The sequence below is a fragment of the Dermacentor variabilis genome, chromosome 2, assembly GCF_050947875.1.
Source record: "Dermacentor variabilis isolate Ectoservices chromosome 2, ASM5094787v1, whole genome shotgun sequence".
Classification (NCBI taxonomy): domain Eukaryota; kingdom Metazoa; phylum Arthropoda; class Arachnida; order Ixodida; family Ixodidae; genus Dermacentor; species Dermacentor variabilis.
Window position 1 is genome coordinate 167416824 of NC_134569.1, and position 27989 is coordinate 167444812.

The 27989-nt window shown below is 44.8% G+C and overlaps 1 protein-coding gene across 1 annotated transcript in view; it reads right to left on the reverse strand.

Moving 5' to 3' along the window:
* The window catches only part of LOC142571060 (uncharacterized), a 79461-nt gene that overhangs the window by 12757 nt on the left and 38715 nt on the right, over positions 1–27989 (reverse strand). Inside the window, exons 5-6 of the mRNA XM_075679357.1 lie at positions 20218–20386; positions 5374–5513 (exon numbers count right to left, since the gene is read on the reverse strand). Of these exons, the coding sequence (XP_075535472.1) occupies positions 5374–5513; positions 20218–20386 (309 nt within the window). The remainder of the gene's footprint in view (positions 1–5373; positions 5514–20217; positions 20387–27989) is intronic.

Sequence of the window (27989 nt, forward strand, 5' to 3'; positions counted from 1 at the left end):
TGTTAAGCTGAACACCAGTACAGCAAATTCAGAAGAAGAGGAGCTCAGTAAAATGCGTTGGACAGTAACTTCCTTGTTTCTTTGTTTTATTACGGTGTCCTCACTTTATTCGCACTGTTTAGCCTCAGTTATAAATATGAACCAACTAGCCCTCACCAAGATCTTACTAAATTCATCGCCCTGTAGCGAGCAGATAGTGCGGTCAACAAAAACATCCACATCTATGCAAGCGTCCATGTCACTACAAACGGGTAGCCATGCAGCAGAAAAGGGTATAGTTACCGTGGATGTTGGTAGCACCGGAAAAACATGCGGTAGTGGGAGAATATGTTAATTTTTGTGGGCTTTCGGTAGAAGCATGGTCGTTAGCCCATATATCCATATTGAGACAGTGCCTACTCTTGTACTAAAGTAAGATAAATTCTCACGCGACGACGAAGTGTCATTGCTCAGGAAAGAGCAAGCTCTTGCGGCCGCGTGGCTGGCCAATTTAAATATACAGGGTGTCCCACATAACTTGAGCCAAGAATTGAAAAATAAGAGGAGCATCTGAAGCGAATTCAACCAAACGCGTACTATTCTGAATAACCCATAGTAACTCAGGCAATTTTTTTGTTTACCCCATAACTGAATAATTAATTACGTTTAATTACCAAACTCCTTCATTATTCGCTGAGGACCTCAAGTACGATACCCATATTTGTAGAGCACCTTCAGTAACCACCATTCGAGCTGTTTGCTCTACGATACGTCTCAAGTACTCCTTTTTTCCGGGTTGCAAAGAAGGCCCGCAAAATATGAAAGAAAGCCACGTGACGGAGCATTTGCACAGTGGTATTGTGTTGCGCTCAAGCATGCGTTCGGCGAACAAGATCGGCTGCATCGTGACTGGCGACGAAGAAGTGGCAGGTCGTTCTTTTTCTTATTGGCAGCGCTCGGCCAGCAGTATGCATTTTCGCCGTCATCCGCCGCCGGTATGCGTTGGAGTGGCCGGCTTGGCCTTCGGACGCTTCTTGGCAAAGGCGCGGGGGCGGAGCACTGCAGTGGAGTGTTCCACTGTATGAGCCTCTAAGGCAAGAGCTAAGGCAGCGTGAAGTGCAGACGGGCGCACGAGGCGGACGAAACGTTGAACGATGAGGTCAGTGATGGCGTCGATGAATGCGTTGGTAGCAATGAAATCGGCGGTGTAGTTAGGACAACCAGCCAGGGCCTTCCACGACAGTCGCTCGACATGTGCATCGAGCTATTGCAAGCTGCAGTGGCCCTATTGCACATGCTGTAATTCTGTAAGGTATAAGCGCTGAAGATGGGCATCACCACAGCGGAACTCGAATGCAAAGGTGAGACTTCCATAACTGGAACGGTCGGATGCCGACAGGAACAGGAGAAATTCGGTGGCAGCAGAACGAAGCTGAGCCACGAGGATTTGAGCTCTGTGGCCAGGTGACCAGGAGTGGAGAGCAGCGACAGACTCCAATTGCATACGCAAAGGGGACCGTGACGTGGTACCGTAAAAGGTCGTTGGATTGGACTTTGTAAGTGTCCCTTACACTGCTGCATGACGGAGTTGGAAAAACGAGATTAAGGTGCTGAGACAGGTGGAGCTTGATCAGTGGAAGTAGGTGACACGAGGCTTGAAACACGGTCGTGAGGTCGGCGATGCGACGCTCCGCGGAAGACATACGCTGGACTAAACAGCTCTCAACGAAGAGCAGTCGCAGGGCAAGGTGTGCTTCAAAAGAGACCAGGAGAGCCACACCGCGCAGGCCGATGGCGAGTGGAATTCGAATCGGCAGGGGCAATGTTTGAAGGTATCGTACGAGAATCTAAAGCACGAGATTGCGGCGACGGTTGCATGGTGGAGGGGTGTCGCTCGCAGAAAGGGCGCAGTCCAGTTGAGTTTCCGATGACGGTACCAGCATAGATTGCCCCTTCGATGCGAGCGAAAGCGTCGTTCTGAAGTACGCCATGTTGCGGGCTAACATGACCGCTGCCACAAAAATGTAACGAGAGTCCGTTGCTTTGAGCGGGTTGCAAGCGGTACACGACACCATTGAAATCTCAGCTGTTCCGAAATCCAGCAATTTCCCTGACCCACTAGTATTGTAACCTGCTTGTTCTTTTCTTTTTTCCCTTGTGGCGTTATTGGTTACCCTTACAATATCAATGCTCTTTCAGCGCTCCTACGTACATGTCCGTTGTTCCTGATGGGCGCAGTGTACGAGTTTCGAAATGATACGAATACATTTAATTTTGATTTGGTGATTGTGTGTTTTTTCTATGCATGATTCACCACTTGTGAGGCCACCCCACAAGCTGGCATTATACGCATTGCGATCGAGCGAGATAACTTTATTTGTAATGCGGTGGTTTGGAGGCCCGGGCCTGGGGCCGCCTAGATGGTCACTGGGAGCTGCGGCACCCGTGCGGCCTCCACTGCTCGCTGGACGGACCTCCACGGCTGGACCACCGCGCGCGTAGATTTTCCGGGGAGACTGCCATTTTTATCTTGATATATTTTACATCCCCACAATATGTGTGAACCCCAGCTCTAGCAGACTTGCATTACTTGCATATGTCGCCCTCGTATATATCAGGGTAGAAAGTTTTTAGTTGAACTGGACTGGTATAAGTTTCTGTTTGTAATCGCCTCCAAGTAATGAACTCAACTCTGTTCAGTTTAGTGCCAGGCGGTGGTAAGAGTTGCCTCCGAGTTTAATACAATTTGGTGATATTGCTAAATTTTATTAATCTGTCTTTCTATCTGCTGATGTCCTCCTCGGCGTTATCCTGGCCGATAGAAGTCACTCTTTGCTCAGCTCGGCGAGTAAGAGCTGGAGCTTCGCGGTGTGCTACCTCGTTGGGGTTGATTGCGGTAATGCCTAGAGTCGTATGCGGTGGGAATTAGAGAAATTGCCTGCCGTTCTTCTCTGAGTTCGAGAATTTGGCTTTATTGACTCTGATGTGCCATTCCTCAGGAGAGATACTACATTTTGCGTAATTTCTAACGGCTGCCTGAGAATCGCTATTGATGTATGGAGCATTCGTCGTGGAGACCAATGCTAGTGCAATGGCTACCTCCTCTGCTCTCTCGGAATGTTTGGCATTATCGGACACTCTTGGGAAGGGTTATTGAGTGTGATCTACATCTACAGCTATTTCTGCGTGGACATTCAGCCGTGTCTACGAAGGTTGCTTTGTCGTCTGACCAAAACTCCGGATCATTTTTTCTGCTCTACTCTTGCATCTGTACTCGTTGTAACCTGGATGCATGTTCTTGGGTATATTTGCTACTAGGAATTTGTCACGAATTTCTCTTGTTGTCGTCCTCTTTTCTCCAAATAGGTTGTAATTATTGCCTAGCTTGCGTAGTATATGCCGTCCTGTTTTGGTTTCGTTTAATCGTTCTGCCTCAGACGCTTGTTTTGCTCCTATGAGTTTGTCCAGTGTGTTGTGAAGTCCTAACTTTAGCAAGAGATCTGTGCTCGTACTGATAAGAATCACTAGTGCTAGTTTGTCTGCCATTTTTATAAGGTTGGTAAGTTTAGTCTTTTCAGCTGCAAACCAATTGTGGAAGGCAGCTATGTATGTGATCTGACTGGTTAGGATTGATTGTATCAGGCATATGATACTCTCTTCCTTCATACCTTGGTGCTTGTTAGCAATTCGTTTGATCAATCTCATGGTGTTTGTTGCCTTCGTGTCTAACTTCTTTATGGTTTTCGCATTTGTGCCTTCGCCTAGCAATAATGTTTTTTAAAGCGAAGATTTCTTTGCCTCTTCCTTCGACTGTGCCACTGCTGCTGCTGTGGCTGCTGCAGTCTGGCACACCGCGTCGGAGGGGTGGTTCAGAGCATGATATGAGTGAAACAGAGAGGAAAGGCGACGCGAGAAACTATTTTTGACCGCACCGCATCGAATCCACACAATTCCTTCTGGAGCTCCCTGGACGTCGCCACATTAGTCTCTTGACAGCTGTAATTATCCGTGACCCCCCTCAAAAGCATTGCGGAAACTGCAGCACATCCCTTTCTACTAACGTGCGAGTCCAGTGGAACGTAGATAGAGCTGTAGAGAGGATCGAGGAGAAGAGGTAGTTCCCATACAAGGGCGGGGGGGGGGGGAGGTGTTAAGGTCACGTGCGAAGGCAAGGAAATCCTACTACTATACGACAGCGGTTGCAGGGAAACTGGATAAGCTGAAGTTCTAGGTACGCAACAGTACGTTCCTGCTTTTTTCTGAGAAATGAACACCACGCGAATATGTCAAGCGTACAAATTATGCAGGGCGTCCAGAAGCAGAGTCCCATTAATTAAAGCGAACCGCTTGGCCTAGGAGACACCACGGAAACGGTCGACCGGCAAACCAACACTTATTTGCCCACCGCGGTAGCTTTGCCGCTATGGGATTGCTAGAGGTCACGGATCTGATCACGACCGAGACCACCGCATTGCGGCGGGCGCGAAATAGAAAGCGCGCGTGCACTTAAATTTCTGGGCACGTTAAAGAACATAACTGTGTCAAAATTAATCCGCAGTCCGTCACTACGGCGTGCCTCATAATCAGATTGTGGTTTTGGCACGTACAGCCCCATGCTCCTACTCAAGTTTAATACTTCTACCAGGATGCTCATTCCTCTCCGAGGTTATGAAATATGACGCACAACAACGCCTCAAAATAAAAAAAAACATCTCCCTTTGTGTTCTGTGTACTACGCAGAAAAACAGCAGTGGTGTGCTCATGCTAATATTTAACTGACCACTCTAGTGTTAGAGTGAGCGTTGGAGAAATTAAGCTTTCGCCATCAACATCACCTCTAATTATCACCAATCAAAGCAAGCAGCACAGAAAGCTTCACTTTCATCAATTCCCACAGTGCGTGGGATCTGCATGATCTTTCCTAAAGGCCTTCCGGACTTCGGCAAAAAAATAATGTTACCAGTTCAAAAAATTTGCAATGCCTTATTGAGACAGATGGTCTCAAATGACACAGAGCAAGAAAAAACGACTAGAGTAATGGTAGGATAGTCAACCAGGCAAGCGTCTGGTTTCCTTCTCTGCCCTTGGGATGAGAAAATGTTGCAATAGAATGAACACAGAGAGAGAGAGAGCAGTGCCCGCGTACAGCAGGAAGCACGAAAGAACTACTACCGGTCACTGAAACTGATGATGTGAAGTGCTTTACATACATTCTTCCCCAATACATGATGAAGAAGCACTGTAGTCAAATAGTATTGGGGATGAATTGTGTTGATTTCAGGCTGTATATGCTACGCGGGTGTGGACTACGTTCAGTTCGAAATAGCCGCTAGTTCTCTCAAGAAAGATAAGACAAATGATGGCATAGCGCAGGCTACAGATATTTGCACTCACTTTTAAGCAGAGCCTCATCGTCTTCGCATAGCAGCCGTTGCGCGTTGTTCATCGATTCCTCCATCCTTCTTATGGCGTCCTGTTGGAGCGGTGGGCAGGAGTGCAATGTGCTCTTTTGATGGCAGCTTTCTCGCTTCGTCCTGAATGCGGCAAGGTGAGGAGCATAGGTGCAGGAACCCTTTCATAATAATGGCATGCGCATTCAGGATTACAACGCTACAAATCAGATTGTTTAGTGATCTTATGGCTAGTTGTGTGCTCATAAGACCCCTACCCCGTAGAACGTGGCGCTGAAAAGATGTTTCGCATCCATCATATTCTTATAGTGGCTAGAGGATAGGTGTGCCGACCGACGCGTCTGGAGCGTAGTCCTCCACTTCGCCGCATCATGTCTGTTATTGCATGTTTGCAAGATGCTAAAATATCTTGAACTTTCTGCGGGGAAAAGGTTAGCGACATGGTTAATAGAAGCTAATTTGCGAGGCAGAATAAGCGGAGTCCGCAAGAAGATGCGGTGGTATTTCTGCTTGAGAGAACATCAACGTGCACACTTTTCGCTCTGACCTGTAAATCAGAAGACGAAGGGGAGGGTCAAAGATGGGGGGGGGGGGGACAAACAGCGTTGTTCTCAGTGCCGACAAGAGCAGCAGCTCGCTCCACTTATTGGGGAAGGATTATGTCAGAAACAATTTTTCGAGGTAGATTTCACACATGTTGTCGAATAAGATAAGTTTGCCAAAGATGCAGTACTATGGTGTTTCCGCTCACTTCCCTGTGATCATGTCGAACAAAATAAGAGCGAACATTATTTGGGATCGCACAACGTGATTACGACAGCAAACACTAGGACCGATCACAGCAACAAGCTGCGAATCACGTCCGCGCAAATTATTACGTCAAGTTTTCCGTGCCGATGCTTGCCGAGCTTGTCATTGCGTACGGTTTGCATCACGCTCCGTCACTTGATCTGGAAGTCGAAGGTTCCGCGCTGGCACATTTTCTTTTTTTGCAAAATTAGTTCGCAACATCTCGATGAATAAAGTTCGATTGGAAGCGTGTGAGTTTCTATGCTAGAAACCGACAGCTGCACCCTGTAACTCTACAATAAAAGTTACGTTCGCTTGTTGCTGTCATAGACAAAACATTGACAGCTGCAGCGTAAATGGTGGCAAGGCTTTTTCACTAAGATTTAGTAAAGAGGAGCGACAACAAGACTTCATTACTCGCAAGCTGTTATCTCAGCACCAAGTGAACAGCTTTGGCCCAGAGTCCAAATGGAATTCTTACCTGCCGTGATGGCTCGTGATGGATCGGGAATGCGACCGGATCGGCCGCGACTTTATTGAGTCGGGATACGGAACGCTCGTATTCTTATGCTTAGGCCCACGCCAATGACTCTCAGGTGGTACAAAAAGTATTCCAGAATTCCCCACTGCGGCGTCTCTCATAGCCCGTGTGCTTCTGGACGTTCATTGAGCCTTATTACTTATTTGATCCAAGCGGTACTGGCTGTACTAAATATACGGAAAAACAACGCGATAGCTCCCAGCCAAGAGCTACAAAATAATTGCACACTTCTTCAAAACCACTAGAACGGTATTGCGATGTTCTTGCATAGAAGCTGGAAAAAATATTTCAAGCCCTTGGTATTTTCTTACAATTGCACGATTACCCGTACAGCTTTGCTTGCACTTTTCAAAATGTTAACTCAAGCATACAAGATAGCTGAGATCAGCAGCAACAATATCCTCAAACACTCCTCTTGTCTATGCCACAGCCTCCGACGCGTGCGGACTTACGACGCGCGCTCCAACACCGTTCTACTGACTGCAGCGTCATTTCGCGCCATGATGCGAAGAAGTGGCGAAGTATGTTTGATGGGTATACCTACTCCTCTAGCCACCATATTCATGTCCACAAGTCGCGCAGGTGAACGCTCTGGCGCCCGTGTTTCGCCCCCATACAAAAGCGCCAAGTGTTGACGGAGGGAGAGCCGCCACTACTGCACATTTGTTGAGAACATTGCATGTTTCACACGTTTCGCGCGGAGTCAGGTAATTCGGGTGCCAACTACAGCAAGTTCTGCTTTCATCTACAATCACTTTCTTTTTTTATCATTTCCACTTGTCAATAAACAGTCTATTTCTCACAAGGATTTTCTTGGCTGCATTGCCTGTTGCCTTTGTCTGGTTGCTATTTAGATAAACTCGAGATCATCGGTTCTCTCGATTCTTGTTGCTCGATCCTTAGATTTAAGAGGATGATCTAAGGATTCATTCTCGGGGCAGATCCTATTACATCCCTGGCGGCATTGCTGAGAACTGTGTGCATATATTTCGTAATGCGGGAAGAAAAAGAAATTGGTGGCGACAGGAATAAGTGATCTGCGGTATTTGCGGATATTCTTAACCTATACACATTTATAAGAAAGTTTGTTTCCCGTACTAAAATGTTTACATATTATAAACATCTACTAAGGGCTCATTTCTAGCCGTATCTGGTTTCTTGTTCCAGAATAATGTTCATGTTTCTTTGCAGAAGTGGGAATCCACACCAGGCGCACTGGAGTGCTCGGAAGTTTTTCGCAGTCGTCTACAGGGACAAACGTACGATAAACGCGACCCCGCTGACGTCACCGTCCCTGTCTTTGTTGTCGTCATTGTTAAGCATCATACAGTGATTGTCGTGTTAGTTAAGGAATATAACCTTGTCATCATTGCGCTTGTAATCACGTAGTGCATTTCTATATTGTGCAGTGTCGAGCGTAACCTATCCTAGATTACGTAACCTATCCTAGGCTCCAATCCTAGCTGGCCACATTTTCGTAGTCAGACGGAAATGCAGCATTGATTTTTTCGAAGGAAGCAAATGCAATTTTCTTTCGTGCTCACACACGCCGCTACGACAGCACACTTGCACCATGAAAACAGGCGACTCCCTCCCTCCTCTACCCCTCCCTCCCGCCGTTCCTTACTCTCACTGATAGTCTCCATACAACCTACGTATGTGTGTCGGTTTCCTGTTTTTTCTAGTTATGGTGCAAACGCCCTTTACTCTTTCTATCAGTTCTGGCAGATGCAAAATTTGTTGCCCGGTAATGCTTTTAACATGTTTTTCCACCAGTTCTGGTGTTTCTTCTTTTACTTCTTGATGCGCCATGCACTTTAGACATCCGGCCGGTTGTTAGCAACACACAGACAAATTTTCACCGCCAAAATTACTCGAGATTTCCGAACATCTCAATGTCAGAATACTTCGTCCGGTCACATCAAGTAACGCTTTAGGGACAGTGTGATCGTGACCACAAGGGGCCAATAACGTGTATCAACGAGTTTCGCTGTTATATATATTGGTTTTTGGAAAGTGTTTAGCGTGTTACTAATTTCCTTGTTTTTCATTCACATTATTTAATAGTAATTTGGCATGTTCCACGCATGGTCTAGCACTGCTTGTGCGCTTACAGAAGCAAACGAGCAACCTAAGAACACTTTGTCCTATAATGCACCCATGTGAATTAATAGTTTCAACGTAGACCTCGATATTGTCGTTCATCTCAAGAAAATATTTTAAAGCTGTTGCTTCAGTAAGTATTGTTGGTACCAAATTTCTTTAGAGATAAGGAATGGTCTGCGTCTTTTCAAACAAGGCGCGCATGTTCAGTAGCTTGAAGTTAATAACTTTGGCTATAATTTATCGACACAATCACTGGAGTTCATTGGAGGAAGAAATTGGACCACTACCATGTCCCTATATCTAAATAAGAAAAGGTGTCACATATGTGTTTCACTGTTATTGCATTCTTAACTAAACAATGTTCCGGCGCTTGCCATGCGAACCAGTCGGAGTTGTGAAATTTTTGGCGGCCTTGTTTTCTAATAGCCCAGGGAATTATTTCTTGACGATATGCATCGAGCAAGTTGATAATTTATTGTCCTTGGTGCATTCATCATAATATCATTCTACGCTCGGCGCAAGGCACAGTCTGAGTGTCTGAAATTCCTTGGACGCTCTAGTCTATTCTGTAGCGAGACAGGCATACAAATCGAAATTAGGACCACACGATGCGCCAACAGAGCTGAAAAATCTCAAATTCACTGGAGAAATAACGATTCTTCGAGAATATACAGTAACGCCCCTTTCAAGTGCGGATGGACCTTACCCGTGCGATTTTAACTGGGCAACTACCTTCGTGATCTCATTTTCGTCTTCTTTTTTTGTCTGCTTATAAGTTTGCCTAATGATGAGCCAGATTTCATTTCCACGCTTTCTGGCAACGTTTGAGCTTCTTGACAGTCGCTTTACAGTAACAATGTAAACGCGTCGATGTTAAGTATCTTAATATGTTCAACCACCTGATAAATCTTATACAGTGTTTAATGAATGGTGTGCTGGTATCGCGAAAACGGAGTAGCGTGAATTGTGGTCTAACGCACTCCAAGAACAGTTGAGCCCCTTGGGGTCTATATTTGCCGCGCAACAATAATCGCCACCTGTCTTGCTTGAGTTTACTTTCCTGAAAACGCTGCACTGTTTACTTTCCGGTCTATAATGCCGCATCATGCGATAACGCGCATGCCGTTCGTGGCTCGGAAGTACTCGGGCTCACGGCGTTAAAGAAAGGAGCCGTGGGCAAGGCAGATGGCGATTATCCTTGTGTGGCAAATATAAACTCCCAACGGATGGAAATGATTTTAGAGCGCAGGAGAGGTTGAAAGCCGTGAGCCTCCCGCTACCCTATTTATCTTGTTAACGCGAAGCTTCCTCAGCGAACCTTCCAGGGTTTGCTTCAGCACTGCTTCTGTCCTGTCCAATGGCGCATGCCTCGCGTGGCGTAGCAGGTGGGCACGAGACCAAGCTCGTGCCAGGAAATGGCGCGTGCATGTGCCGTTTTCCAAAGAAACAAAACAAGAAAAATAGAAGAATAATGTTCGTACTTCTATGATTCGTACTTCTATAATAGCAATAGTTCTATGTTTGTACATCTGGCTTCTCGTTGTTTTCTTCCAAAAGCATCACCTTCATCCTCCTGACGTCACTGAGTCGATGCTCTCTGGCAGTCTGCGTCCGCATGAACTGCTCTTTTCATGTAGGTTTAGTTTTTAATGGTGCAGGGCAAAAATATTGCATGGCTTTATTGTAAACGCGTCTATGTTAACCGGTATGGTTAACAAACATAAGCATAGCATGGTGTTAAGTGTTGCATAAGTCAGTATAAATACATTGCACGCGTCCCCTTTAATTTAGTACCATCGAAATAAAGGTTTCACTAAAGCTTCATTTTGCAGATTTCAACATGTGCGTTGGGGCTGCGTATTCTTTAAGTTAAGAAATAAGGTCGACCTTTTCTCGAGCATCCCTAAGGACAAAAAAGTGATGCGATACTGCATAAACATGAAGCATTTCTGAACACGTTGTTACCATAAAAATACACTATTGAACGTACGAGCAAACCTGAAAATTCGCTGTTGAGCGCAGCAGAAGAAACAAACATATTCAATGAAAAATATTTGAAAAGTATATTTTTCTTTTTATAATAAGTAACCGAAAATGAAAAGAATAACAACAAGGCATTATCGAAAATTACCACAAATAAGAGGCGGAAGGAATCCGCTAGAATCTATCCCATGGAAAATGACGAAGGTAATGCAATTAGCACTGACCCATTGTAGTGACACACCGCATAGGCACTTTTCGCGACGATCTCATGGATACCGCCATGTTTGATCACGTGGTGACGCCTTCATTGCTTGCCTCAGTTCCCTCTATGTGTTCAGTGGATGGGCATGACGCCCGGTGCGGCTCAGCAAACCTCAATTTTGATGTCTATCGTGGGCGCTGTTTGCGGGGACTGTAGCGAGTTTTGGACACAGTTTCAAAGGACATATAAGTGCTTTCAGAACTCCCTAAGCCTTGTTCAAATAGCGCGACCAGCGTGTGCGGTGCTTGTACTGAAACCGGGGCTACAATTGTACTCCGAGCGGAATTTCGATTCAGGGCCTGAAATTTTTGCAAAGAATTTTCAAAAATTCGGACGTTCCAAAAGAATAGAAGCGCGAAGTTAACAAATTAACAGCTCTGCATCAAGCACAGATATCGCGGTTGTGTAAAAAGCATCCATTAGTTCATTCAACGCGGACAAATATGATGGGAATTTATATAATACGTGGATTTGTTACGTTATGTACAAGGGTTCTGCAAAAGCTGCATTTTCACATTACTAAATTTTTTATGAGTTATGTGTGACATATCAGTTTTGTGTTTGTGCGCTTGAGATGTACTATTATTTGCAATTCACAGAATTGTGATATTCTTTTTCATTGCTGAGTGACAGAGTTGTAAACTTGATAGTTTCGGTTTCTTAAAATTTGCGATTTTCGGCAATTTTTAACAAGAAGTTGACGACCTAAATGAATATCCAACACCAACAGTCACTACATCTTATGTTTTTCTTTTAAATACAAGAAACCTCGTCAAATATAGTGCAGTGATGCCGAGGAAAACCAATTTTCTTTTACATGTATTTAGATAGGAGCACCCGAGCTAAAGCTTCCCCTTAAGGAACTGAACTTTTCTGAATATGAGCTGGGTTACCTTCAATGTCTTTCCTTTCGCCATGCGATTGGTTCTGTCTACATTCTGTAGGGGGTTCCACTATTCAATAGTAATACAGGAAAGTTTGAACACTTGTGAAAATATCAATTCTGCCGAATTGTTACAAATAAACTTGAGGTACGTGAGACAAGTGTACAACAATGCACTCTAAGAAACCGTTTGCGCTGTTTGGGGCTTGCCTTATTTTAAAGCAATCAACCTCATCTATTTCGTGCGCCTTGCCTTCGTTCAGCGCTTCTCTCCTGGTACTTCCACCTTACGAACGACATGCGCGTTATCGGCGTAACATAGTAATAAAAAACAAGGAAATGCAAGCGATACAATGGTGATAATCCTTGGGCACCAATAGGCTTCTCCTCCTCCCCCCCCCCCCCCCAAAGGGTGTAAAAGTTCTCAGTGACGTTACGCACCTACTGCAGCAGTAACGCCATTTAATAGCGGCCATACCACCGCATCGGTGACGCAACTGATCTTGCCAATGCTTTTCGCAGCTCTTAAGGCAATCCTATCTGCTTTGCCGTAAGCAAACAATCTACCAGAAGTGAAAGCCTTGTTTCCTCTGGGAGCACTATTGTGTCAACATTCTGGGCCAAAACTGTGGCAAGCAGTACGGGAATAACCGCTACACAAATGTCTCCATATTTCAGTGGAAAGCCGACATTCTTTGAAGGAAGTGTGCTGACTTTCGTAAACTGCTTGTAGAATATAGCTTTCCATTACCTTACATTCAAGAGGCGGGAATCAGTGACAATTTTCGCACGTCGAATTGTGTGATATACAAGACGTCTCGTCAAGGTGCTGTTAGTAGAGTGCTCCTGTGCGTCAGAAAGGACTTACCATCTTATCAAATTCAGTCCAGTGATTCAGACTTTCCGCGATTCGTCGTATTCAAAGTATCGTTTGGTAAGCTCTGCATGACGGGTAATTAATCTATATCTACAACCTTCAAACTGGATTTCAGTAGAAGCGCTAGCCAATATTTTCAAAATAGCTCAATGTATTGTATTTATATGTGGAGACTTCAATGTACACAACATTATCTGGGGCAGTGATCATTGTGATGCACGCGATAACGTTGTTGAGTGCGCCATAGATAAATGTACCTTGACTGCCGTAATCGACGCGATGCCAACATTTATTCGTGGATATAATTATTCAACCTCTATAGATGTTACGGTGTGTTCGCATGATCTGGTGAATAGTGTGGTATGGACAATAGATATGGAAACTCGAGGAAGTGGTCATTTTTCTATCCTTGTAAATAACAATAGCAGGCACTATGATATCAGGCGTTACTAGAGACTTACCAACTGGAATCTTTTCGGTATCGCTTAACGGATGAAATTATCAACATACAACGGTGGAAAGATTTACTGAATTTTTGCAGGAGATTGCGAACGTATGCACAAAGAAGTTCTCAATTACAAAAGATTATGGTGCAGTTGACGGAGAGTATGAACACCTAAGGGCCATCAGACGCCGATCAGAAAGAATCTACCGACGGAGCGGAACTCTAGAAGCATACAAACAGGCTCAGAAAATGCGCAATGTGATGCGCAGACGCATGGAAAATTGAGGAAAACGGCGCTGGCGCGATTTCTGAGGCACGCTGTGTCCTCACATGTCTGTCGTGCACGAATTTTGTAGTAATTCGGTCTTTAAGCGGACCTGTAACACAGAGCTTCCCCTTTCGTGCTATCGCTGTAGCTCGCGACATGTGTGATATAATAGTCGCAGATAAATTTGGCGAGCTTATTTCCAGACCAGCTTTTGCATCACAACGTTCAGAATTTCACAATTCCGTACTGTTAGCTAGGCAGAAATTTACTGCTTGCTGTTGGGCACAACATCCTCAATTAGATCATGCATTCACATTAAGCGAGCTTCAATGTGCAATTTGAACATCTCGCCAAAAGCCTGCTGTTAGGTCGGACGGCATTACGTACAATACGCTAAGAAACCTCGGGCCGACAGGTACAAAGGCTCCCTTAGACATCTATAATCATCTATGAATTGAAGAAACTGCACCTGGCCCTTCGAAAGACGCTTGAATTACCTCAGTTTTAAAACCGGGCGAGATTCCCTTGTGCCTTTAATCCTTCCGCCCAGTTTGTTTGACATGCTCTTTATGCAAGGTGATGGAGAAAATGATTGACGCGCGACTTCAGTTGTGGTGTAACAAAACAGAGGTGCACAATGGATGCAATATTACTTGGAGCAACTTGTGTCGAACCCGAGCTTGCACGTGGAACATGACGATTGCCGTATTCCAAGACCTCAAGAGGGCATTTGACACTGTCAGTCACGTTCATGTTCTGCTAAGTATGTTGGAACTCGGAATGCCTGTGGCCAGAATGATACGGAGAGTGGCAAGAAGCGGAGACGGCCTAACTGAGGGAGAGACCATCAGCCTGGTTCACGCATTCCTAATAAGCCGCATCACATACGGTCCTTCCGTATCAGGCCTTGACAAACCAAGAGATCACACAGGCAGACACAATAAGAAAAGCCTTCAAAGACGCCCTTGGTCTCCCCGTATGCGTTACCACAGAGAGATTCGAGAGACTGGGTCTGCACAACACTTCACGAGTACGCAGTCGCGACGATATGTGCTCAGAAAGAACGGCTTTGTTCTTCAACTCAGGGCAGGGAAGTATTAGCGAGGTTAGACTTTCCCCTGAGACCCCAGTATTGCGGAGAGGAAACGGCACAGATAGACTGCGACGTTCGATCGCCGATCGCGTGGCCCCAATTCCCAAAAATATGCATGCCAAGTACCATCCCGGACGACGCAGAGCCAGTCGAGCCAGCTCAGACACCTTCACCGTAGTCTCTACATGTAACAACAACATAACAACAGCATCTTTCGAAACCACCTTGGCATGCGTGGTAGAGGCTGCAGCCATCGCCTTGGCTATTCAGGACGCCGAGCGTCAAACCAATTCGGCTGTCATATTATGTGACTCACAAGCGGCTTGCCGCATGCTTCTAAATGGAACAGCACCCCAATCAATACTCAAAATTTTAGGGAACCAAAGAGAAAGGCACCACACTATCATACGGTGTCCGGCACCCGGGGGACTGGCAGGAAACTCGAGGGCAGACCATACTGCTCGATGATTAAACGTCCGAGCAACGGCATGGCCTGGTGACGACATTCCACTGAATTTTCGTGACATCCTCTTACAGCAAAGGCAGGAGCGGAGACGTTTTGGACATCCTCACTCCGAATTAAACAGCCAACAGGAGAGGTACTGGCGTCGTGTTCAGACGAATACATACCCCAACCTGCACCATCTACACAGAATACACCCCACGAGGTTCACTGACGAGTGCCCATGGTGCACAGACGCACCCATACTAAAACACATTATATGGGAGTGCCCCAGGAGGCCTCCGTACATAGACAGCCCCATATTACATCAACATCTGCTAATGAGGAATAGGCAGTGGAAGGCATGGCTTTCAGACGAGGCTCGGGAGAGCCAATTGGCCCTTCTGGACCAAGCCCAGCGAGTCGCTAGTGCCAGTGGGGCCCTGGAATAGGGGCGCCAAACATCGTGCCTTAATTTATTTATATCCAATAATGTTATTACTCACTCACTCACTCACTCAGTCGCTCGCTCACTCACTCACTCACTCACTCACTCACTCACTCACTCACTCACTCACTCACTCACTCACTCACTCACTCACTCACTCACTCACTCACTCACTCACTCACTCACTCACTCACTCACTCACTCACTCACTGGCAGGTCCTTGCGATGCATTTCCGAATTTGTATCAGGCCGCAAAAGATATGTTCAGACGGGTGAGGAAAAGAGTGCTGAACATGTCAAACAGGGAATGCCATAAGGAAGCGTACTCAGCCCTTTTCTTTTTGACTTTGTCATGGCTGATTAAACAAGGATGCCATCAAAGTTATGGTTTTCACTGTATGCAAATGATGTGTGTATTTGGAAATCTGGGTCTAATGCTCAATTACATCAGATGACATTGCAAGACAACATAAACATCATTAACCAATTTTTGATAGAGAGAGGAATGGTCCCATCACACGCAGACAGCTGTATTGCCCTGCACTCGGAGGCAGTTAAAAAATTTCTCCCTTAATCTGGAAGGACGCCCTCTAATGATTGTCACACAGCATCGATTTCTTGGCATAATGCTTGATGGGCAGCTATCCTGGGCACCCCACTTGGAGAAAGTAGAAAGCGAGGTCAATGCGCTAGTGACTGTACTTCGCAGACTTGCAGGCACATTATGGGGCGGATCACTATCGTCCATGATGACTGTTTACAACGCACTAATACGAAAAAAATTGCATATTCCGCGCCCATCTTACACAGACTTTCCCACACGTCACAAGAGTGACTTCAAAGACTTTTAGCTCGAGGATTACGCATGTCTAGGAGTTCCACGAGTGACTTCTAGCTGTCTGGTAATAGATGAGGCTCACGAATCACCCTTTCCAGTTATGAGATATACAGAAACGTGCCGTTATTTCCGTCTTCTAACACAACATAAAGGTCGCCTATTGGCTATAAACATGATGAAACGAGGTAGGAGGTATGTAAATGAAAAAATTCGAGAAAACCTTCATATATTGCCAAGAAATAGACGTCGAATATCCTCCATGGCTGCTTACACGTCCAAAAGTCGCATTATCAGTAGACGGCACATTCAGAAAAATAAATGTTCATTCAAGCTTCTCAACAACTAGCTCTTTACCGGATATGTATGCAGTGTTCAGGATACAGACACGTCTAGATAGATAGCTCTAGTACAGCAACCTCTTCATTTTCCGCATTCATTATACCGCACCTCAACAAACAACAATAATTTAAGTTATCTCGTCTGACTTCGTCTACAACAGCGGAAGTATTTGCAATCCTAGGTGCGATAAAATTTATATTGACATTCAAAGATTCATAAAAATGGATAATTCTCAGCGATTCTAATTTCAGTGGCGGCTCTAACATCACTCTGCAGCACGAAAGGAAAAACAAACAGTGATAACGTATTATACGGAACACCTCAAAACCTCACAAAAGCAAACCAAGTGAACGATGAAATAGCATTCCTGTGGATACCAGGGCATTGTAACATTCCTGGCAACACAGCAGCCGATAAAGCAGCACGACAAGCACACCTGAAAGATGATGTGGTTTCGCTTCCAAAATCAAAGAATTAATTACGCTGCATTATAAGTACAACGTCTTTCAAAATGTGTTGAAATACGTGGTTTCATCAGAATAATAAGAGCTATGATTTGTTTCATGTTGATCCGTTTATTAATTTAAAATTGTCATTGTCACTACAGAGAAATATCGAAACCCTTACTCATAACTAACGCTAGGCACTGCCTACACAAAACGTTGCTTGCACAGAATTAGCCGTGCGGAAACCCTCGAATGCGATTGTGGGTTTGTAGACGAAGATATATATCACCTCCTTCTAGATTCCCCACATCACGACACCACCAAGACGGCAACTTATATCAACCCTAATTACATTAGACCTCAGACCTTTAAGTTTAAAGAAATTCTGGGGTTGTTGGCCAACAACGTCCTTGCGGAAGAGCGCTTTAAAAGCACTGAAGCCTTTTCTTGAAGACACTGGCATTGTTGGCGGTTACCAACGCTTTCATTGTTCCTTTGATTTCAGTGTCGCTTTATATATGCATGTGTTTGTAGATTATAGCATGTTGACTGCTTTGTTGTGACTATATGTGGTAATGCATTTACACGATTTATGTACCGCCCGCTGACAAGAGAATGTGTTATTAGGCGACAGCATCATTTGTATTTTTGATACTTTTTTCTAACAAACTGTGGAGTCATTTAAATTACGTATTGTATGTACCATGTGTTTCTTAAGTCATAGTGTTACTGTGAAAACGTTGCTTGACAAGTCTTGGTGCTTGTATGAAAAGGTTATTTGGTATTCATTCTTGAAGCCTTTATGCAGTAAGCTACACCCGTTCAAGAGATAAGGAATAGGCGTCGCCATAAATTGTGCGTCAACATCTTCTTGTATAATATCAATGAAAAAGTTTTTACAGTTTGCACCAGACGCTGTTCTTTATCATAGCAATGGTGGCCAAAATAAAAAATATATATTTACCGGAGCTTTATCTGGCGAAGGAAGAGTGCTCGAATCTTTGAGGTGCAACAAGCCTCGCCATTGAGCGTGCAACATTCAAACGGCCATAATCCCATATTCCCTGCCTATACGCTTAGGGCACCGCCTATGGACGGGGCACTGATGGCCACCTAGCGGGTCCTTTCGAAAGTACGCTAGGGATGCAGTAGCGGACGCCAATACTTCGCAGCCAGGATGGCTAAAGTTCGCGGATGCGATGTTCCCCTTACTCGCGTGTCAGACTACTACTTCAGCGGGCACAGCTGCAGCGAAGGCGAGGGCCTGTATAAGAGCGGGTTTATAGACTATGTTACGGGAGTTTGCGAAAAGCCCGTCCGCATACATGCGTTACAACTTGTGTGTCTGAATAACCCCACGTCGTTGGGGCAGGCTTATATCTCAATCAATTCCACACGGTGCGATGTCGGCAGACGTTGTTGTGATCTGGATACGGCTCAATGATGTGACATCTCCGAATAACCACCTTAAACGTCGAATCATGAAAAGCAAATGTGAAATCCCTTATGGAAATTCGCACCAGCGCTATCGAAGTCACGAAAATCACAGCTGAATACGAGTGCCAGTTGCCGCCGCACCACCGACGCATTTCCGCTGCGTACGTCGACGAACTCCCGTCCTCGCTACAGTCTTCGCAATCTGAAATACGCTTAGAGACCTGCTTGAAAATGTACAAACCAGAAGTCTCACTACATTTTCAGTATTTTCCTTTTTTTTCGAATGTTACTGAAGAAAGAAGCCACGCGATAAATTTAAAGGCTATTTAGCGCAGGCCAAGGTAGACGGGCGCTGACGGCAACGACGGGTTTATTTCTTTGCGGCGTAGGCATTGCACTGCTACGTCGACAAAGATAAAAAGAAACAATTTGGTTGAGTACAGTATTCAGATGCCAAAAGATGCGCCATGCATGGCGGGTGTGCTCCTGCAGCATCAAGGTGCAATGCCTTCAGAAACATGAATTGAAATTTACTGCAAAAATCGAACAGCAATACCCAGTACTGCAGCTAACAGCATTTCTTGCCCTGAGCTACCTAATTTCTAACACATTTTACAAGCAAACACAATATCGAATATGGTTTCGGGGCAACAAATAAGGCTGTTAAAGAAGCACTTCTCTGTAATTATTACGATGAAACACAGCGTGATTCAAGCCTTAACAAGGCAGGTGAGGCAGAAACACCTTATTTAAAAAATATCAACAATTGTGCTACAGAACTGCATCAGCACCAGTTAAGCAACAATTCAACAACTGCGAAGCCACTAATAACGTAGATCGAAGAATATGAACTGCACGCCAGCTGGTGCGATTATTTAACGGAAGACGTAAAGCGAAATCAAACCTCGCAAGCTGTAGCAAGTTTAACATACAACACAATGCACTCATGCATTCGTGCACCCTAGCCGGAGCAATACGGTAAACAAGCGGTAAAGAACTCCTTTACGAGTTGTTGGGTCCTTAAAAAATATTACGATGTTTCAAATGACAGCACAAAGCAGCTAGATAAGTAAAACTGTAACTTAGGAAAGAACAAAAAAGTACGTGTCATGAAAAAGATCAAATAAGAATAACACAACAGCTGTAGCTTTAGCAAGTTTTGAAGGACACGTAGAACAATCAGCAGAAACGTTTGTCTGCTGCATGCTGACAAATGAAACCCGAAGGTAGGTAGGCCGTCATCAACTTCTTTGCTTACACGTGTAAACATGATCGAATGTAACGAATACCTATATGATAAAGTGTGCAAACAAGAAATTTCCCGCTTAACAGCGGCGATCTATCGCTGCTGTTGCTCGTGCTCAAACATCTCGTGGGGAATGATTAGAACTATGTAGCCGACAAGTTTGAGCACGTTTTTGAGCACGCACCTCGCAAGAATAGTTCTTCTGCAGGCCATGGAGCTTTGGCTACCACACACATGCGATGGGTGCTTCTTACTTCGCTTCGAAAACGCGGATCAAACCAGGAAACTAGGGCACTCAGGAAGGCGGCCACCAGTGGCGCATTCGTCGGCGCGACTTACGTGTATAGTTCTGTAGCCACGCGATGATCATTAAAATTTACGTACCTGCATGCCCATTTGTAGAAGCTAGGAGGGGGATCAATCGCCCTTGCGACATTCTTCGTCATTCTGGTCCGTATTTTGTTAATCTGCCTCTCGAGGCATCGCTTTAGCTGTCTGTACCAGCATTTCTTTTCATCGCTGTCGTGATTGATATGGTCGTCTTCCTCTTCCGCTAGAACGCAGGTGAGCAAATAAAAAAAAAAGCCGAACATAATTTATTTTGCAAGCGTCACACCCAAAGCGCAACTCATGGCAACAGAAGACGTATTACCACACAGTAAAAACAAACAAAATGGAAGCAAGGAAAACACAAAAAGAGCGCGGTACGCCCCTGTGTCGAGACAATGCAACAGTGGAAATAAGCTTGCCCTGACGGCGATCAACAGAAATATTGCACTGGCAATGAGGGCAAGCCTTCGACAGGATATATACTGGATTGCCACCATATATTTTTAATCAGTTTCGGTTATAGTGGGTTTGTATTCCAGTCAAATTGTTTTCATATCCTGGCGCTGCTGCCAACCTTGTGTCCTAAGTAACCGAGATGAGCAACTTTGTGCCTAATGGTTGCTTGGCGAAAAACAAATGTCGCCAAATGTTTCCATAAGAAAATTTTCGAAATCCGGAAATGAATCACTGGCCACACAGCCCGGGGGTGCTGTGCAGGATTTCCCGAGTTTGTAACTCTCATTGAGTTCGCGCGACGACGCTCAGAACAAAAATAGCTGGTAATGCGCGAAAGCAGTGGACAATAAAATGTCGAGGTAAAGCCACGAATGCCAGCATGGAGCGCAACCTGCAAACGCCGCTTCTGCGTTTCCAACGCACAAGTCTGGGCAAGGTTACGCATCAGCGCCGCTTATAGGGACCCTAACAGGCCGCCATTGGAATATGAACCTGGCAACGTTTAACGCTAGAACGTTATCTAGTGAGGCGAGTCTAGCAGTGCTATTGGAGGAATTAGAGGGCAGTAAATGGGATATAATAGGGCTCAGTGAAGTTAGGAGGCCGAAAGAGGCATATACAGTGCTAAAAAGCGGGCACGTCCTGTGCTACCGGGGCTTAACGGAGAGAAGAGAACTAGGCGTCGGATTCCTGATTAATAAGAATATAGCTGGTAACATACAGGAATTCTATAACATTAACGAGAGGGTGGCAGGACTTGTTGTGAAACTTAATAAGAGGTACAAAATGAAGATTGTACAGGTCTACGCCCCTACATCCAGTCATGATGACCAGGAAGTCGAAAGATTCTATGAAGACGTGGAATCGGCGATGGGTAGAGTGAAAACTAAATACACTATACTAATGGGCGACTTTAATGCCAAGGTAGGCAAGAAGCAGGCTGGAGACAAGGCAGTGGAGGAATATGGCATAGGCACTAGGAATATCAGGGGAGAGTTATTAGTAGAGTTTGCGGAACAAAATAACATGAGGATAATGAATACCTTCTTCCGCAAGCGGGATAGCCGAAAGTGGACGTGGAGGAGCCCGAACGGCGAGACTAGAAATGAAATAGACTTCATACTCTGCGCTAACCCTGGCATCATACAAGATGTGGACGTGCTCTGCAAGGTGCGCTGCAGTGACCACAGGATGGTAAGAACTCGAATTAGGCTAGACCTGAGAAGGGAACGGAAGAAACTGGTACATAAGAAGCCGATCAATGAGTTAGCGGTAAGAGGGAAAATAGAGGAATTCCAGATCAAGCTACAGAACAGGTATTCGGCTTTAACTCAGGAAGAGGACCTTAGTGTTGAAGCAATGAATGACAATCTTGTGGGCATCATTAAGGAGTGTGCAATGGAAGTTGGTGGTAACTCCGTTAGGCAGGATACCAGTAAACTATCGCAGGAGACGAAAGATCTGATCAAGAAACGCCAATGTATGAAAGCCTCTAACCCTACAGCTAGAATAGAACTGGCAGAACTTTCGAAGTTAATCAACAAGCGTAAGACAGCAGACATAAGGAAGTATAATATGGATAGAATTGAACATGCTCTCAGAAACGGGGGAAGCCTAAAGACAGTGAAGAAGAAACTAGGAATTGGCAAGAATCAGATGTATGCGTTAAGAGACAAAGCCGGCAATATCATTACTAATATGGATGAGATAGTTCAAGTGGCTGAGGAGTTCTATAGAGATTTATACAGTAGCAGTGGCACCCACGACGATAATGGAAGAGAAAATAGTCTAGAGGAATTCGAAATCCCGAAGGTAACGCCGCAAGAAGTAAAGAAAGCCTTGGGAGATATGCAAAGGGGGAAGGCAGCTGGGGAGGATCAGGTAACAGCAGATTTGTTGAAGGATGGTGGGCAGATTGTTCTAGAGAAACTGGCCACCCTGTATACGCAGTGCCTCATGATGTCGAGCGTACCGGAATCTTGGAAAAACGCTAACATAATCCTAATCCATAAGAAAGGGGATGCCAAAGACTTGAAAAATTATAGACCGATCAGCTTACTGTGCGTTGCCTACAAACTATTTACTAAGGTAATCGCAAATAGAATCAGGAACACCTTAGACTTCTGCCAAGCAAAGGACCAGGCAGGATTCCGTAAAGGCTACTCAACAATAGATCATATTCACACTATCAATCAGGTGATAGAGAAATGTACGGAATATAACCAACCCTTATATATAGCTTTCATCGAATACGAGAAAGCATTTGATTCTGTCGAAACCTCAGCAGTCATGGAGGCATTACGGAATCAGGGTGTAGACGAGCCGTATGTAAAAATACTGAAAGATATCTATAGCGGCTCCACAGCCACCATAGTCCTCCATAAAGAAAGCAACAAAATCCCAATAAAGAAAGGCGTCAGGCAGGGAGATACGATCTCTCCAGTGCTATTCACAGCATGTTTACAGGAGGTATTCAGAGACCTGGATTGGGAAGAAATGGGGATAAAAGTTAATGGAGAATACCTTAGTAACTTGCGATTCGCTGATGATATTGCCTTAGTTAGTAACTCAGTGGACCAACTGCAATGCATGCTCACTGACCTGGAGAGGCAAAGAAGAAGAGTGGGTCTAAAATTAATCTGCAGAAAACTAAAGTAATGTTTAACAGTCTCGGAAGAGAACAGCAATTTACAATAGGCAGCGAGGCACTGGAAGTCGTAAGGGAATACATCTACTTAGGACAGGTGGTGACTGCGGATCCGGATCATGAGACGGAAATAATCAGAAGAATAAGAATGGGCTGGGCTGCGTTTGGCAGGCATTCTCAGATCATGAACAGCAAGTTGCCATTATCCCTCAAGAGAAAAGTGTATAATAGCTGTGTCTTACCAGTACTAACCTACGGGGCAGAAACATGGAGGCTTACGAAAAGGGTTCTACTCAAATTGAGGACGACGCAACGAGCTATGCAAAGAAGAGTGATAGGTGTAACGTTAAGGGATAAGAAAAGAGCAGATTGGGTGAGGGAACAAACGCGAGTTAATGACATCTTAGTTGAAATCAAGAAAAAGAAATGGGCATGGGCAGGACATGTAATGAGGAGGGAAGATAACCGATGGTCATTAAGGGTTACGGACTGGATTCCAAGGGAAGAGAAGCGTAGCAGAGGGCGGCAGAAAGTTAGGTGGACGGATGAGATTAAGAAGTTTGCAGGGACGGCATGGCCACAATTAGTACATGACCGGGGCTGTTGGAGAAATATGGGAGAGGCCTTTGCCCTGCAGTGGGCGTAACCAGGCTGATGATGATGATGATGACGATGATGATGATGAACCTGAAGTCTGTCGAGAGACGCCAGGGGCACTGCTTACCCTAGCAGAGGGACACCTTACAATTTATCAGCTCACTCGAAAAAAGCCGCCGCCCACCGTCCGCATAACCAAGCAAAGCCGGAATGACGAAGTTTGTCGTTTTCCTGATTGGGTATTATTCCCGGTAACGTGGTTGCTTCGCTTTGTAGCTCAGTCATAACAGTATGCTCGTAACGACGAGAATATCGCTGCAGCTCTACTTCGACGTGTGCCGAATGACCCCTTGAACACCGGCTGATTTTAGCGTGTGAAGCACATTGTGCTTTTGTGTGTTGGTATGACAGTGCGCACGGGTTGTTTGAACAAACTTCTCGAGCAGTAACTTTTCTGTAATAGCGAATTGCAAGCAATAGAGCACGTTATCAAGGACGTATACATAGGTAGCCCACTTGTCAAAAGCATGCGGACCGTACTGTTTGACATCTTGACTAGGTCGTGAAGGTACCGAACTTTGCCAAATTCAAGATTTCATGCATAGGAACCCTTGAGAAATATTCCCCACCGACTAGGTCATTGATTCATTAGGATTCAATTTAAATCAAAGTTATTAATTATTAACAGCAAACACGCCTCACAATCATCTTCAGGCTTACTGTTAAAAGCTCTCTAGATAGGCAGAGTACTAAAACTACTGACTTCAACCGGTTTTAGCTGACAGAGCCTATATGGCAACTTAGAAACCACAAATTATGACACGCGTGATCAGTTGTTTGATAAAACACAGAAGCTTGGGTTGGCAGAAAATCTCAGCGTTTAATACAGCTGCCCTTGATGACTGTCTCATGATGACTGCCCAGGTTAACACAATTACCATTCAAGCAGTATAATCACACACTGTATTGTTAAAGACATTGTTGTTATAAATCTAGAGTGATCATTCTGAGATTTTGATTGCTTCGGCTACATGCGATATGCACTGACTCCGGTATCGGCCCACATTTCTCTGGCACTAGCTTCTCAAGGTCGGCGGTGAGTGTGATGGCATGATGACTGATTGGCGACGGCGCTGTAGTGACAGTGTTATTGCCCCGCGAGACGCTAGATACTGCCCCGCGGAGCAGCAGCAGACATCGGGCGACCCGACGGAACTCTATTAACTGTCCCCAGACAGCCAAACCTCAAAGAACAGATTACAACACAGGCGCTTCGGCTCGCAGCGTCTGGCTGAAAACATGCAAAACAAAGAAACACGGCACTCCAGCCGGTATCGGATGACCGCGGGCCCAGGAGAGGGTATTCTGTAAGAGTCCACTTAGTGGACTGTCCATTTCGGCCGCTGCTGATTGGCTAGGACCGCTCGTCTCCTCTTCGCTCGTGCAGCTGCATCCATTCAGTAGCGGCCGAAATGGACTGTCCACTAGGTGGACTCTTACAGAATACCCCCCTCCCCCCAGGAATGGCAATTGGAGGAAAAATGCGCTCGACTTATGATCGGGTGTGCGCTAAGAGGCCCTACAGACCGAAGCCGGACCGCAACAATGAGCCAGACCAGGTGCCGTCGATGATGATGATGATGATGATGAAGCCTCAAGCAATGTCAGAAACCCATTATGGAGGATACGCCTCGAATCGGGTGGTAATGTGATTGAAAAATAAGATAAATAGATAATGAATAAATAACACCAAGAAGGAAAGTAAATGAATAACACAGGATGAAAAATTAACTGTTAATACATGAGATAAAGTACTGATCAATACGATAGCGATCCTTGCCTTGATAGGAATACTAACAAAAACATCGTACTGTAATACACAATGTAAAGGATATACTTAAACATGAGCAAGCTAAATTTTGATTAGTAATACTGATAAGATTTTAACTGCAAATTTGTGCTTTTACATTTTGAATATTGAAAATTTAATTAAAAGTAAATCATTTGTGGTAACTGTAAAATATTAATAAGGCAGACTTTTTGCGTCACATAAGAAATTATAAATTGCTAGGCAAACGTTCCTGTGGCCGTATCCTAATACCGTTGCCCCAAGGGCGAGTATAGCAGTACTGCGTAAAGGGAATCCTAGATTTTGAAGCGGATTTTATAGGCATCGTTTTCCATAAGTAGAAAACCGCCGACACGGTGATACAAAATTATCGGTGGATTTCGACTCATTGCAGAAGTGGCGCAAAGGGGATACCGTCAGACAACATTTGTGCAAGTAAAATTAAGTCTGGAATACAGCAACGCAGCCTCGTAAATGAAACTTCGATTTGCTGGTTAGGACAGCATTATCGGTTCCAAGAATAATTTAGGTGCATAAAATATGTAGATTTTGATAATGACAGGGCTTTTTTGTCTTCGGTCAAAGAAAACTGTCTATATCTGGCTGCAGTAATGTGCGCAGTAGACGGCAGCACAGATATCACCGGACCTCTTAAAGAAGCTCGGCTATGGAATCGGCTGTTTCATTAATATGAATGTCTCGGTGGCCTTGGTCCCATACTAAATGAACAAACTTAAGTGAGGCGGAGCTAATCTATGAAATGTGTTCAATGCTGTCGACTTTGTAGACGCATAAGTGCGCTGCATACAGATAGAGAATCTGTGACGTTAATAACTTTCGTAGTATGAAGGGGCAATTTCCACAACGCTAGAACTATTGCCAACAGTTCGGCGTGAAAAATTCGTGTATAGTTTGATAGGCGAAGTGAACAAGACGAATGGAGCGATGGTGAGTAGATTCCCATGCCTGCCTTTTCTTCACAGGAAGAAGCATCAGTCGCTAATACATTTATTGGGAAACGGGCTAAATATTCTTGTAAACGGTCCTTCAAATATGTTGGGGAGAGGAATTTCGCATTGTTTGGTAAAATGTCTGCAAATTCAACTTCGAACGACCCTGGAGACCTATCAAGAAGAATGATTTCCCTAAGGCGAACATTTAAGGGGGCTAATTGGGCTTGTACGAATAATACCTGTGGGGTATGCAACTGTGACCACGTGTTCTCAAAATACGAATTTAGGTCCCTAATAAATGCATATTGTACACGTCGTACGGAAGATTCGTAAGTTCTAAGTAGATTTAAACCGCAAGCATGCGGAATCGCGTGTGAAGAGCAGGTGGGCGCGCTTCCTGCTATAATACATTATTAGCAACCAATTTAGGAAGACTTAAACATAGTTGAAGAGCATCTCTTTCTAAAAGAACAAGTCTTCTTATTGAATATGTTGTGTTTCTGGAGAACAAAACACCACTAAAATCTAGAATGGGTGGTATATACATACGATAAATCATAATTACTTTGTCACTTCGCATACCAGAATGCCTGTTACTTATTCTACGTAGTAAACCTACGGCTCGTGTCTCCTTCGTTGCAATATTCTCTACGTGAGAATGCCAGTTGACTTTTCCGTCATACTTTATACCCATGTACTTAAGCAACTCTACCTGTAAAATGGTTTTCTGATTCTATACTAATGATAACAGTATCGGCGCAGAAAGCGGAAAAACAAGGACTGCACTTTTGTTTACGTTTAGTGAGATGCAAATTGTAAAGCCACGTCTCTACAGTACAGAGGTACGTTTGCAAAGACAGGTGATGGAAATTATTGTATCTGGCTGTCGCGAAAAATGCGACCCCGCCTGCATAGACATACAGATTCACATACTGGTGCAGTGCAATTTTTTCACAGAAACTCGCTCAAATTGATCACGTGCACGTAAGGATGCTTTTTAGGGTAGTTCACGCTCTCTAGGCAGGCCAACAATCGACCTATGTTTATAGGTTTCTATCTGTCTTTTTTGCCTACGTGGATCGCTGTATATTCCGTGCTCGAATCAGTAGCGCATCGGGCTGCAATGTTGAGGGAACAGGGTTCGAAAGCAACCATAGAACCAACTAGTGGCAGTGAATACAGGGCAATGTGTTCAAACTTGCCGCTCTTTAACAAACCTCTTCCACGCAGACATGGGTGACTGTGGGTACCGGTGCTGGCAGAAATTCTTGGAGAGAGAGAGAGAGCGAAAGAGAAAACTTTTATTTGCAATGACATATGGTGA